Source organism: Eupeodes corollae, chromosome 1 (genome assembly GCF_945859685.1).
Source record: "Eupeodes corollae chromosome 1, idEupCoro1.1, whole genome shotgun sequence".
NCBI lineage: Eukaryota > Metazoa > Arthropoda > Insecta > Diptera > Syrphidae > Eupeodes > Eupeodes corollae.
In genome coordinates this window covers 207290939-207304966 of record NC_079147.1, presented here as the reverse complement: position 1 = coordinate 207304966, position 14028 = coordinate 207290939, and the positions used below count along the sequence as shown (strand labels likewise).

At 34.3% G+C, this 14028-nt stretch overlaps 2 protein-coding genes across 3 annotated transcripts in view; one reads left to right on the top strand and one right to left on the bottom strand.

Moving 5' to 3' along the window:
• Positions 1-14028, top strand: part of LOC129942417 (protein Lilipod) — a 50044-nt gene that overhangs the window by 28164 nt on the left and 7852 nt on the right. For both annotated transcript variants that reach the window (XM_056051336.1, XM_056051335.1), the window contains exons 6-8: positions 7908-8051; positions 8117-8433; positions 8502-8733. In XM_056051336.1, the coding sequence (XP_055907311.1) occupies positions 7908-8051; positions 8117-8433; positions 8502-8733 (693 nt within the window). The remainder of the gene's footprint in view (positions 1-7907; positions 8052-8116; positions 8434-8501; positions 8734-14028) is intronic.
• LOC129942419 (tetratricopeptide repeat protein 12) lies at positions 5177-7829 on the bottom strand. The gene is made up of 4 exons (XM_056051339.1): positions 7511-7829; positions 7212-7442; positions 5497-5619; positions 5177-5426 (listed from the first exon to the last, which is right to left on the bottom strand). The coding sequence occupies exons 1-4, from the start codon at positions 7642-7644 to the stop codon at positions 5207-5209; spliced, it is 708 nt and encodes a 235-aa protein (XP_055907314.1). The 5' UTR covers positions 7645-7829; the 3' UTR covers positions 5177-5206.

Sequence of the window (14028 nt, the reverse complement as noted above, 5' to 3'; positions counted from 1 at the left end):
GGTAGAAATAAAATACAGGGACGGTTTGATGTTGGTGACTTAACGTTGATTGATTTGAGACCTCGAGTATTATTTAAGGGGCCAACAGTGCAAGGCTTACAAAATGATGTACCTTGTACTAAACAAAAATTGAAGCAACTATTTAAGTCTACCATTTCATGCTTAATTGGAGTTTTTTACAATTCTTCGTGTAATGCTCAGCGCCTTAGTGCTTAATGCAAAGTTCGGTCCTGTATCATAAGTTAAAATTGATCTCTTTTTGAATTTTTTGGTATATCAATCCTAATCCATTCGTTCTTTCTAACAATGCTTGCCTTCATTGATCAAAGCAATTTTTAAACATTTTGCAATTATCTTATCTTTTCTCTAAGACTTTTTTTTTACAGACTATGTTAACCTATTTCGTCTCTATATTTCATTTTTGTAGATAACATTCCATATTTTGTTGATTGGAAATTAAGTTTAAAGCTTATTGTTAACTCAATTAATCAATTTAAATTTTAAATTATTAAAATCGCATTATTTCTCACATTCTTTTATATGGGCCTCATAATAATGACAGTGTAAACTTCCGCTCGTGTTTATAATTCATAAAATAAAAACAACAAATATTGTGGTAAATTTTGCCGTTGATGTCGATATGAGCTTGAACGTCTGGATGTGTTTATAACGAAAATAAAAACAAGTTTCTTCATCGTATTGGCTGGCGTATACCTAGATACAGATACTTGGAACTGAGAAATTATATTATTGGTATTGCTGATAACTAAATGAGAATTCAAGAAAAACAACTAAAATTGACAGTGGGACATTGGAAGTAATTTAAATGGACAATTGTTAAGATCTTCAAATATAACGCATCAAAATTTCGGTACTAAATGTTCAGGTTTCTGAATATTTGAACCTCTGATTGCTGTCTTTGTTTAAAAAACCGGAGGAGGTGTTTTTTTTTAAATACTTTACTGTTAAGGCTAACAATTCGGCTTAGTAATAAAAAAAGCGTTTGCCAATATGATTTAGGGCAATTAGCGCAGCGGCTGGCTCGGATAATTTCCAGCCGAGAGGCCTAATTTCAGACAACTTTTCGCTATATAGGCGTGTTTTGGTGCCGTATGTCAGCAATAACGATCTTTATTTTATCTTCCAAGTGTTCAATCGTTCAGTTATATACATTGAACAGCGACTTCACATACCCTTACAAAAAATAATGCGCTCATCGAAATGTTCCTTTAGTGAATTGATGCATCGCGTTAACAAAACTATAATGTTAGTTATAAATGTATACAATTTGCAAACGTTGTTCAAACCAAACTGAACATAAACCAAGTGTTAGCTGTCAAAAAGACAAATTCGAAGAAAGCATTGCCATACTGAAAACCAAAAAATATATTCGTCTCTCGTAAAATCAGTGACGTTTACTCCATACTAATTTTTAAAATGTACATAGCTAAATTTGAATAATAATTAGATTTTAATATGAAGAACCTATCATCTTCAACCGTAAAAAGAAATTAAATGAACACTGCTAAATGTCACTCAAATTTATATTACATTTTACGACAAGTGGCCAATATAAGAGTACAAAAACTTAATTTTCCAAGTTGACTTAAAACAAATGAAATAAATTTTCATTTTCAATAATTTTCCAATTTATAATCTATTCTGTCCAACTGTTCTTCGCTCCCACCGCTCTGCTCTGCTCTGCTACTAACGTATACGTATGATATTCATTTGTTTATCATGCTTCATGGAATGTTTGCGGTTTTTGGGGGAGTTGAGGGGGGAAGAGAAATGTTTATGGGTATTAAAAGTTGATTTCTTTTACCTCATTCTGTTTTATCACAAAAACAAAATGAACATGTCGACTTAAAAAGAATGAAACAAACCCTCCTGATGATGGTTTTGAAGTTATTTTTGTTTTAGCTTGCTTTGTTATTTTTGCCTTTTTTAGCTTCAAATTTTGTTTTGTTTTTTTTTTATTAAGACAATAGTTACCCACATAATATCAGCTGTCTGGAGTCTTGTCTATTGAATGGAGAGTTGCCAGAAATCATTAGTTCCCATCCTCCATGGAGAACACCAAAACAAATCCTAGTATATTTGTAGAGCTATGGTAAATACATGTGAAGCAGGTCAACCCAAATTCAAAATTGTACCTTTGTTGTCAAATTTAGAGATACTTAGAGTGTTTAACAACTTGAGTACTTGACCCATCGGAGAACGTACGTCGCTTGAAATGGTGCATCGGCTTCAATTTTGGAGTCTGATCTTGTATGGGTGTAAATAAAAATCCTTAGGTAAAAATATGGCAGCGATATTTTCGACAGTTAGGACAACCCATATTTTTGCACTAAACTTTGTATTGCCTGCCAACTAAAGCTAGTATTTAGAAGGACCGACAATTGGAGTCAACACTCTTCAAGTTATGGTCACCGACGGTAAAATAAGTTTTGCAAACGTTGCCCGTTCGTGTATTTTACCATGATTAATTGACAGTGATAGTTCGAATATAAGTGAAAGGGTGCGTTCCTAAATTAAATTTAAAGTTGTCAAGTTATTAGATAACACGATCTTAACTTATTTCATTAAGCTTAGTTATTTTAAACTTTCCATTATTATTGTAATCGGTTCGATTTGTCGAATTGAAAATTTTGACATTTCTCGATGTTTCAAGGTCCCTAGAGAGTAAATAAGAGATTTTTACAGATATTTCTGTGCATGCGTGTAGACGTATGTTCGTAAGTCCGTACGTTCGGGAAGTTCTTCGTCGTCCATGGCTTAAGAACCAGTAGAGATATCGACTTCAAATAAATTTTGTTACACAGATAATAATGCAAAAACAGGCAGAAAAGACTCTCGAAAAAATTGAGTGACTTGTTTTTTTTTACCAAAGCAATTTAAAAAAAATTAAAATTTTAGTTAACCCAAAATATCTCATGAGCACATAATGCTAGCGATTTGAATTTAATTTTATATTATGTACAGTGGTGAACACGAAAATAGCAGTAGTTTCAAAAAAAATAAAGCAATGCATTTCTTCTCTAAGTTCCGAACTCACTCATTAAAAATGAATGCGGTCAGATTAAGATAAAATATTAAGCAGTAGAAAAGAAGAGAAAACAATAGCAAGCAATTCATGATCATACAAAAACAGTTACTTTTGCTTTTGTAGATCTTATTTCAAGTGCACAATAAAATAGCAGTGGTCTGTAAAAATTTGATATTTTTTGTTTTTATTTTGAAAAATTCACTCAGAAATCATTTCAAAATAAGTGAGTTATCTTAATTAAATAGTTTTAACCAGGAACTGGCTTTTACACAATCTGTTTTCTTTTTGTATTCACAATAGTGGGTCGTGGTAAGCATTGCACCGGCGAGCAACGAAACTTAATACTTTCGCTGCGCAGAGAAGGGAAATCTTATACAGAAATCCAGCGCATTTGTTCATGCTCCGCCAAAATGATAGCCAATGCTATAAAATATTTTAAAAAACCTGAAAACAGAGGTGGAATAAGGAAAACAACATGCCAGGATGATAGAAGGATTGTGAGATCAGCCAAACTAGATCCAAAAAAGTCAGCTGTACAAATCAGACAAGAGCTGAATTTGAATGTGAGTGATATGACCGTTTATGGACGGCCGAGTCCAAAATTGTCCTGTACGGTGGCACTGGTTCCCGGCAGTTTGTTAGACGTCCTCAGAACACCGAATACCTACCAAAATATACAACGAAAAACGTCAAACACGGTGGTTCATCGCTCATTGTATGGGGATGTTTTTCCTATAACGGTGTTGGCCCAATACACAAAATCGATGGGATTATGGGCCAAAATGTTTATGTTGACATCTTACAAAATATCATGTTACCATGCCAGTGAAATGGGTCTTCCAGCAAGACAATGACCCGAAACACACTAGTCGGAAGGCAAAGGAGTAGTTTCGGATCAATGGGGTTCATGTTATGGACTGGCCGGCCCAGTCCCCTGACTTGAATCCCATTGAAAACCTTTGGGGCGACCTTAAAAGAGCTGTGCATAATGACAATCCAACCAACAACACTCAACTTTGGGCAGCAGTTAAAAATGCATGGTATAGTATACCAGCGGAGCGTTGCAAGCGTTTGGTAGATTCTATGTCACGGCCGGCGGTGTCAGGCTGTTATTAAAAATCGGGGAAATTCAACAAAGTACTGAAGCAGAATCCTTTTTTTTATTATTATTTCAATTGTTTAATATCACATAACAGTGATATAAGCTTAATTAATACTATCACTGCTACTTCAATGTTACCTTTAAAAATTTAATTTACATTTTTTTTAGTTAACAAAAACGCTGAAATTAAAAAAAGTTCTTTATTATTTACCTTATTAAAATACCTTTCTGAAGAACAGTTTTAATTTTTAAATAAATTAAAGTTTTAATTTTCGTTTCGATATTTCTTTTATTTTTTACCTACTGCTATTTTCGTGTTCACCATTGTATATAATGTAGCGTGATACCAAACAAGTATATTTTGTCAACGGTTTTTTTTTACAAATCAAAAATGCAAAAAAAAAACCAAATTTTTTGACATTTGGTAAAATGTTGAGAAAAATCGAATTGACAGTTTTTTTTACAAGAAGTAAAAACATAAAAAACATTACTAACAGTTGTTAAAAATTGATTTTTGACTCAAATATATTTTGAAAAATTTGAGATATTGGGTTCAAATTAAATTTATCTTATAAAAAATATTGTTTTTAACATTCAATAAAATTTTGAGAAAAATCGAACTGACAATAAAGAACTAAACAAAACATTACTGGTACAAATTAATTTTCATCTTAAATGTCTTTTCAAACATTTGATGACTTTAAACTAATGGAAAGTTATCAGTGTGGGTCGCATCCCAGCTTCTTTACCAGTTGCGTGATAGTTATGTAATATTATTAGTTATATGTTTTTGTAGTACTGTCTTGAATTCAATCCCTGCCTCTACCACCTAAAGTTTTTTTTCCTAAATTCTCTTAAAGTAGACACTTGTCATAAGATGTGCTTTCTCGTTCGGATTCGGCTAAAATTGTAACCTTAAAAATCTGTAAAACAGATTGTGACATCAACCACAAAATCATTATCCATTTTTTGTTCGCTTAAATTATGACCCGACAACAACGCAACAAAAGACATTAAAAAATAAGTACCTATTCATAAATTTATTTTAATTTATTTCAAAATTGTTCATTCTTTACATTTGCAACAAATTTTTCAATTGTTTCCAATTCTTTGGAATTATTTTTCTTTGCCCATTTAATGCTGGTTTCAAAATTCTTTTCATCTCCTAATTTGTAATAAGCTGCCGCTCTATATAACCAAGCACGTAAATTCTTATCGTCCAATTTATTGATTACATAATCGCAATCAATAATTGCTCTTTTGTGTACCTTTAATCTGAAAATTATTCAATACAAAATAATTAATTAAAATTACTCAGAAATAAAAAAATATAAAAAATAATTACTTCATATAACTTAGAGCGCGGTTGTTATAAAGTATCGGGCTATCCTTGACATGATCAATGGCTTTTGTGAACATATTTATGGCCTTTTCGAATTCGTTTTTGTGAAAAGCATCATTTCCTAGTCTGAAATGAAAAAAAAAAACAAATAATTATATTTAGGTATTAACTAAACGTTTAAACGTTAAATAGGTAATGCAGGCGTATGTGAGCACATCTAGTGTGTAGTATTAAATTGTTCATAAGGGCATCTAACGTAGACCAAGTACTAAAATAAATATGTCGGAACACCGTTACATTCACAAAAACTGACTGCTTGGTGTGCTTCACTGAACTTTAAAAAAGATGCTGGCCAGAACGTTACAGTCTAAAGGGATCGGTTAGAGCCATGATTACTGACTTTTTCATTCATCAATTGAATCTGAACTTAGGTTTCAAAAAGACGCCGCCGCCGCCGCCGCGGTGCAACATTGTGTGACATGCGCCACAGTTGATTTATTGAAGGAAATGTTAGCAATCGCACAAATTTACGTTACGAACTTGTGGTCGTAATTTTTATAGTCGCTTTACTATTTTTTGTAGTTATATGTGAAGTCGCTAGTCTACTTCGATAAGATTGAAATTATTGACCACTTTAAAGATCAAAATTCATCGCGTTAAGCCTAGTACATACTTGTGAACCATCTCGTGAACCCATACAAATTTCAGTTTTTGGTTCACCCGTGAACTTGCTCGTGAAGCTGAGTGGAGAACAAAGTGGAGAGTTTTCGTTCACGGGCAATTCACGTGCAAAATGTACGGGAACTGTTGGTGAAGCTGAAGTCAAATGTTCACAACGTGTACTCACAAGTGTGTACCAGTGAGCAATGTCAAAAGTTCACTTTCTCCACTGGCGAACGTTCACTTCACGAGGAAGTATGTACTAAGCTTTATTGTCAATATACGTATACAAATGTTGGAAAAAGTCTTCAAAAATTAGACCTCCAGATTTTCTTTATAATAAGGGCACTCAAGAGGATTCCTAAGAGGAATGCAAAAATAAAAAAGATGGAAACAACAAATTTCACGACAGTGTTCAATCGAGGTAAACGCGATGATATTATCACCAATCAATTTAAGTTCTCTACGTTCAATACTGTCCAAAAGACTTAAGTAAGTTGCAGGAGCACCAACTCAAAGATGGGAGTTATACTCAAGCTTTGGACGTATATAAGTCCAGCCTTGGCGATTATATACCCGGAATCATATTTAAATAATAATAATTATGAATGGATTAAATTTTCGATTTTAAAACAATTATCTTTGTTTTATTCTATTTCAAAGCTAAACACTCTTTATTAAGTTATCTTTCAAAAATTCATCGATATCGTCTGAAAAGCCCATGTTGAAAAACCCCATTCTAATAGCTCATGTCCATTTGCGCACCCAGTTTAAATCTTCATTGATTGTACACCAGAACACTAACGATTAGAAGTAAACTAGTTTTAGATCACATTTTTTTTTGTTAGATGTGGCTCAAGTTGTTGTAAGAATCCATTAGAAGAAATATGGAGTATGCCAAGAAACTAATTAATCTTAAGCTAAACAGAATTTCATTGGAATTTAAAACCATTTATTACAAAAATCAGCCTTTCCAACTCAAAGCATTTCAATTGTATACTATACTAATTTATTTATAACTACTAAGGTTTCACATCTTAACAAATTTGTAAACTTACTTTCGAAAATGTTGCGCTATCTTCTCACGTTCTTGGCGAACTTCATTTCTTTTTTTTGCATCTTGTTCGATTTGTTGCATGAATGTAAATTTATCCATTTGCCCATCAGGAATAACCTTATTATCAGCATCAGATCCACTTTTGTTGATTACAGTTCGATTTTCTCGAACTTTCACAATAAAATTATCTTCATCAATTTCATTAAAACAATCTGATTTTCCGTTAAGATATCTAAATGTAAAACAAAAATACTTTAAGTTCTTTTAGTACAATTCTTTTTGTTTGTGTTTCTAACTCACAAATCAGCATTTTTCATTGCCATTTCTTCTGCTGCAGAATCACCAGAGTTCATATTTTTAAGAATTTTCATAACTTCATTGACTTTTGATTCGAAAACATTGAATTCTGGATCTTCAGAAGTCGGTTTGGACATTTCGTAAGCCAAAAATGTTTGTTTTTTATTTTTGTAAGTTATTTATAAATAAAAACTGTTTGTCTGTCTGAATGATATCGAAGCTGTTTGTTTATTGAACAAACAAATAAACCAATCCTACTTAGTTGCTAAGGAACAAAATATATAAAAGAGTTCTATGTACAAGTAATCCGATTGTTTTCTTACCGGTACTTTGATGAGTGTCTAATATCATCTCATTCCTAAAATATCATTGATGTTTTATTTTCTTATTTGAAAAACAGTGTGCACACCATTTGGATTCATTCGCTTATTCGGAGTTGTAGGACAAGTCCTAGTGAAACCTCACCTGCTGCGAGATGTTAATGATGAATACACAGCTTTCCATCTGGAGGAGGCCAGTGTGCGACGCAAGCTTGCAAACATTGGTAATATAAAAATATAAATTTAAGAATAAAAAATAGAAATTCTAATTCTTTCGTTTATTCAACAGAGCTCCTTAACGTCAGTGTAACTGACATTAACGGTCGCAGCCGTAGATTTCATCCAAGCTTTGAGAGTATTTATCAACGAAAAACACTCAATGGTGATTCAACTGAATTGGCCAAACTTAATGAAAGACTGAGATTATTAGAGTCTGAACGACAAGAGCTGGAAAAGCTTAGAAGCTCTTCAGCAATGCAAAGGAATTTTGTTTATCCTTTGGCTATGCTCTTGTTATTGTTCTTCACCGGTATTACGATATTATTGGTGGTGCAAAATACGCTAGAATTGCTTATTGGAATAAAAGCATTGCCATTAAGTACAAGGGTAAGTTATTGGCATTTTGTTTTTCTTAATTCAGTTTTTATTTATATACTTAAATTTTTGTTTTTTAGCAATTCACACTGGGAATTTCATCACTTTCAAAACTCGGCCCAATTGGTGCTGGGCTAGAGGTATGTCTGATATTCTATTTGGGTGCAACTTCAGCTGTTGGTTTCTATACAATGCCATTTATGAAAAATGTCCGCCCACAAAAGAGAAAAACATCACTGTCACAGTTAATTATGAATTGTGCACTAGTACTGATACTAAGCTCGGCGTTGCCACTACTTTCAAGAATAATAGGTAAGTTTTAGTTTAAGTTATTTTCGTATTTCTGGTTATTTTTTTAAGAAACTGAATCATAATTATATGCGAAGAGGATTTTTTTCGAATTTAAAGGATAATTATATGCAATATAAAATTATACAATCGAAAGTGCTAAAATACTTCGATAAATGTCGAAAATCCAAATACTTCTTAAACGTAATAAATGGACAAATTATAGCAGTCCATATAGAACCAGAGTCTAGTGACGTACAACTCTGGCACCCATTCTTGTGTGCGAGTCATTTCAAGGATAAAGAGGACCTACAGTTTTATGATGAATCTGAACTGCTTATTTCAAGGCAGCACATTTCATGACAAGAATAACTCGTGGGGGATTCGTCAACTCTTCGCAAAAGGCGGTTCCCTTGAAAAAAAACTTTTAGTTGGCACTGGTTGGGATTAAATCCAAGACCTCTGACATAAATGACGCATTGATACAAAACTGGTCATTACAATTACATCTCTGAAATACAAACGACCACAAAGTCAAGTCATTTACAAACTTTTCTAAGGCATATCAAAAGAATTGCCTCGAGGTGTAAAATAAAAACCACCAAGTCTAAAATGTTTGAAAATAACTAGACTAAAGTCGAGCTTTTCGAAGCTTTGAGCTTAAGTTTGTGTTTTAAACTCCGATACCTAATATTTAATATGCCTTAAAAATGTTTGCATATGGCGTGAGTTTATGTCGCTCTTAAGACTACTAAAACAACTTTTATATTTAAAAACATTTCTATGTTATGTAAAAATTGTAATTGATGTTTTTCTCCTACAATACAATTATCAAAATCAAACCATTTTACGAGTTGTAAACTATCAAGCTAGAAAGTTTATAGTTTTGCAAACAATTATTGCAAAATTACATCATAATGAGGTGTTAATTATCATGAAATCTCAATTGAAAAAAAGTATTTAATTTAATTTATTATACTAAAATGGTTTGCCATTCTGTTTTAAAATTGATTTTGGGCTGGCCTGAGTAAATTCCGTCTGAAAGGCCCATTTTTGATCACGTTTTGCACCAGTTGGGGCCGTATGTCAGAAACAAGGCGCCAAATAATTGCTTCAAGGCGTTAATTGTCTCGAAATTATCTGTGTAGACAAGTAATTTCACATAACCCCACAAAAATTGTTAAGAGGGGTTAAATCGCACTCCACAGGCCCACACGACACGAGATAATGCCCACCAGATGATTCCTTCAATAAATCGACTTTCATTTCGTTGTGTAGATTTACAAATGCTGTTCAGTTATAGGGCAGCCCATTCACGACAAAAGTCAGTTTTGAGCAAAAAACGACACACGATTAAAAAAGAGGAAACCACGTTTACGAAGGACTAGTAGAAGAAGAATTCATCTTTATTAAACATTAATAAAAAAAAAACATTTTAACTGATAAAAATTGTTGTAAAAATCTCTTAATGTAATGGTTTTACATGGTTCACGTCGTGTTATTTGAAGCGTTCGATTTGGAGGTGATATGTTTGTATTTTCATCATATAAAACATATAATGATGTTGCCAACTTGAACGGAAATGAGGTGGTTGTCTTTGAGTTTTTGAAAATTTCTGAAAGATCCATGAAAAAAAATGTCGGCATTCAATATCCTGGTCATCCAGGTGGTGTTTGTTAGGGAGAACAAATGCTTCTAACTGAGTATTAAAGCTACTTGTTCTTGAGTGTAATTGTACACTTATACGCTGATTGGATTCTTTTTTACTGTTGCCAATACCCTGGATACTCATTGATGTATGTAGAGAATTCTAGTACCTTGATCAAGTTTGCTTACAAGTAAATGAAGTAGAATGGGATCCCAAGTTAAAGTATCTACACCAATGTTTCATAAAGCATTAAGCATTCTTGTGTGGTATCGTGAAGATTTTTGATAGCTGATGTCAATGGTTGTGACTGGCCAATTATCTTCTGCAATAGTGTTGACGTAAGAACCCTTACGTTGTTGTACAGATCTTGAAGACTGGACCATGTTCTCTTCTGTTATTGACAGGTGTCGGATCAAGTTCTCTGCTTCTCCGCTTAGATGTGCTTTTAGGTACCACATCTTTTGAATGTTGGGTATTGATTGGGAATATAAGTCATAAAATTGTCGCCATTTCATATAGTCACTATCAAATTTTGGTATGGTGACTTTTGGTAAATGCAGCTAGTTGTTGTTGTTAGCTCCGCCTGTTGCATGGTTGATATTCTCTGGATGTACCTTCATGGACAAATTGACAAGTGCATCCTGCACCCTTTGCTCAATAGCGATGAAGTCTTCTTCGTTATATCGTTCACCTATGGGATTATCGCTCAATTCCCAGATTGAATAAGTAGCTGATTCTATTTGCTTCCAAAGCTGTTCAATCTAGCGATCCTTGACCTCAAGGTACGTCAAAGACTCATCAAGAGATAACCCTTGAATTAATCGCTTAAGAGAGAACATTATTGCTCTTTGTCTGCGAATGGCACTTGAAATTCATGTTAAAGTCTTCGGGGGTTCTGGAATATCATTTAGCAAAGACTTATGGAATGTTTGAAGCAAATTTTATACTGCCGTACTAATACAGCGATCTCTTCAAAGTAATTCTTTGAAAAATAATCGTGATTAGCGTCTATATTTGTAACCTCTGTCAGATTTTGATGATGTTCGGAAAACTTCTTCCATTGGTCCTGTATTCTTTGATGCCTTTCTTCAAAGTATGTTTTGTTGTTCTTCAGGTTAGATGGATCCTTCTTGATGTTGGAGATAATTCTCTGAATTTCTTGCCCACTTGCCAATCGAGCCACAATGAATTCCTTAAACGATGCCATGAGGATTGTTGAATGTTAAGAGTTTTATTAAATCACGTCGGGGTCACAAAAATGTAAAGACTCGTTTGTCTACTATAGAAATGTACAAGCACATAAACTTGTTATTTCTTGAGCTGTGAACCAAGCAATTAAACTTGTTCACTTAAAATTGATTATCAAAGTGACGAAATGAGAAAGGAAACGATTGTACAGTTTACTAATGACTGACTGACCATTTACTTTATTTATTTTATTCTTTTATACAAACAATAGTTCAAATGATGTTAAAGTTAAAAAAGTATAATATGCAAACATACAAAATAATATTAACCTACTAAACAATGCAAAGCAATGCGAAACCTAATAAATAATTATTGTTATTTTGGTCAGCATCCAGCACCTGAAGTGTGTGACACAACATAAAAATAAAAATGCATCGTTTGCATTTGTTTTTGAATTGAGTTGATTCATCGATCAACCCGCTGGACTAAACAGTGTTGAATGTCAATCTTATAGTGTTATCTTCTTCTGAAATCTTTTTTTTTTTTAAGTGGTTGTGCTTGTAATCAATGATATACATTTTGCTTCAGTAAAATTAAATTGTAAATACTTTATTGTATCTCCATTGCAAAAGCAAGTACTTTCTGAATTACTTGCTTCCTTGTCTTTCAGACGATTCTTAAATATCATTCGCTCCGACACCTGACTTTTGACTGCATTGGACTTTCTGAAGCCCTTGTTTGTAATTAACAGCTGTCTCGGGCTAGGCATATGAAATGATTTCTTTCAATTTTTGAACTTAACGTTTGTATTCTTGATTTTGTATGATTCTATTGCTATGATACGGACTTTTCGTGCAAAATTGAGATTTTTTTATAAATCGTTAACACAACTTTTCTAGTCTATAGCAAAACCGGAGTAAATGTGTCAAAATAAGTTTGAAACTGACATTTGTCATGCCAAACAAATTTATTTTTGATTTAAATTTGTTTTATTTATTTTCAAAAAGAATCCAAAGAAAAGTAAAAAGAAAAATTCAATTGAATTTTTAATAGAAGATGCTGCCGATGAAATAATACTAATTGAATCGAGCAAAGTTATCAATTAAAAATTTATTTGAAAACTGAATACACGAATTTTCGAATTTTACATTGACAACTGCCACACTGTCAACTACAGCATATAAATTTTACTCAAGGAAATGTTCAAATGGTAGACATGTGCATTCAAGAGGACACAAGCGTCCACAGGTTTTTCTTAAAACCAACCTCTGTCTATCAACTCCTACTCTCACCTCCACGTGGTGAACATCGGGTGCCTAGTACCTCAACTGGAGATTGGGTTCCAACCCCAGTGGAAAGTTGTTGGGGGCAGCAAACGAGAGAGGTGGGGAGAGGTGTTTCCACTAAGGCACCTCTCCTTATCCAGACGGCAGCGGAGGAATTCCCGAGATGGAATCAACGGTGGCGTCTACAGTTCCAGTAAGGTTGAACTACTTAGTGAACACCTTATATGGCTTCTTCGACTTATTCGGAGCCCAGGCCTGTAAGGAGAGGTTTTATCCAGCTCCCCATCCTTGGAGTTATACTTAGGATCTGGCCCTCCAGGTTGGGGGTTGTGCGTCGGGGTGACTTCCTGGCCACGTAAAAGCTTTCAAAGTTGCGAAGCACCAACAAGCCTCGGATACGGACGGATTTACTGTTGACAACCAACGCAAACGAATAAAGGACAACGAACTTCGGATATGCACGTGGAATGTTAGGTCCCTTAACAGACCACGTGCGGCCGAAGAATTAGCGGAGGCCCTAGAACGATATAAAGGAAATACGATGGGATGGGCCGGGCAAAAAGAGGATGAAAAACTGCGATATTTACTATGGTGACTGCTACCACGAAAACCAACAGCGCTTATTTGGATGCGGATTCGTCATTGGAGCCAGACTTAGGCAAGAAGTCTTGAGCTATAGGTGCATCAATGAGCGCCTCATGACCATACGCATCAAGGCTAAATTCGGCAACATTAGCCTGATATGCGCGCACGCCCCCACAGAAGAGAAAGACGACAACACCAAAGATATGTTCTTCGAGCTCTTAGACAAAACATATGAGCAGTGCCCTAGCTACGATATTAAAATAGTCCTGGGCGATTTTAATGCCAAGCTAGGAAGGGAAGACATCTTTGGTGGAATAATCGGGAAAAACAGCCTGCACGACAACACTTCCGACAATGGATTCAGGCTCATAGATTTTGCTGCGGGGCGAAACGTCATGGTAGCTAGTACGCGTTTTCCACACCTCAACATCCACAAAGGAACTTGGACTTCTCCAGATCAATCTACCGTCAACCAGATTGACCATATTGCGATCGACGCCAGACACGCTTCCAGCATTATGGATGTACAAACTTTCCGAGGAGCTAACATCGACTCGGACCACTACCTCGTTGTAGCCAGGGTAGCACTTCGGATTTCCAGACCCAAGGCAA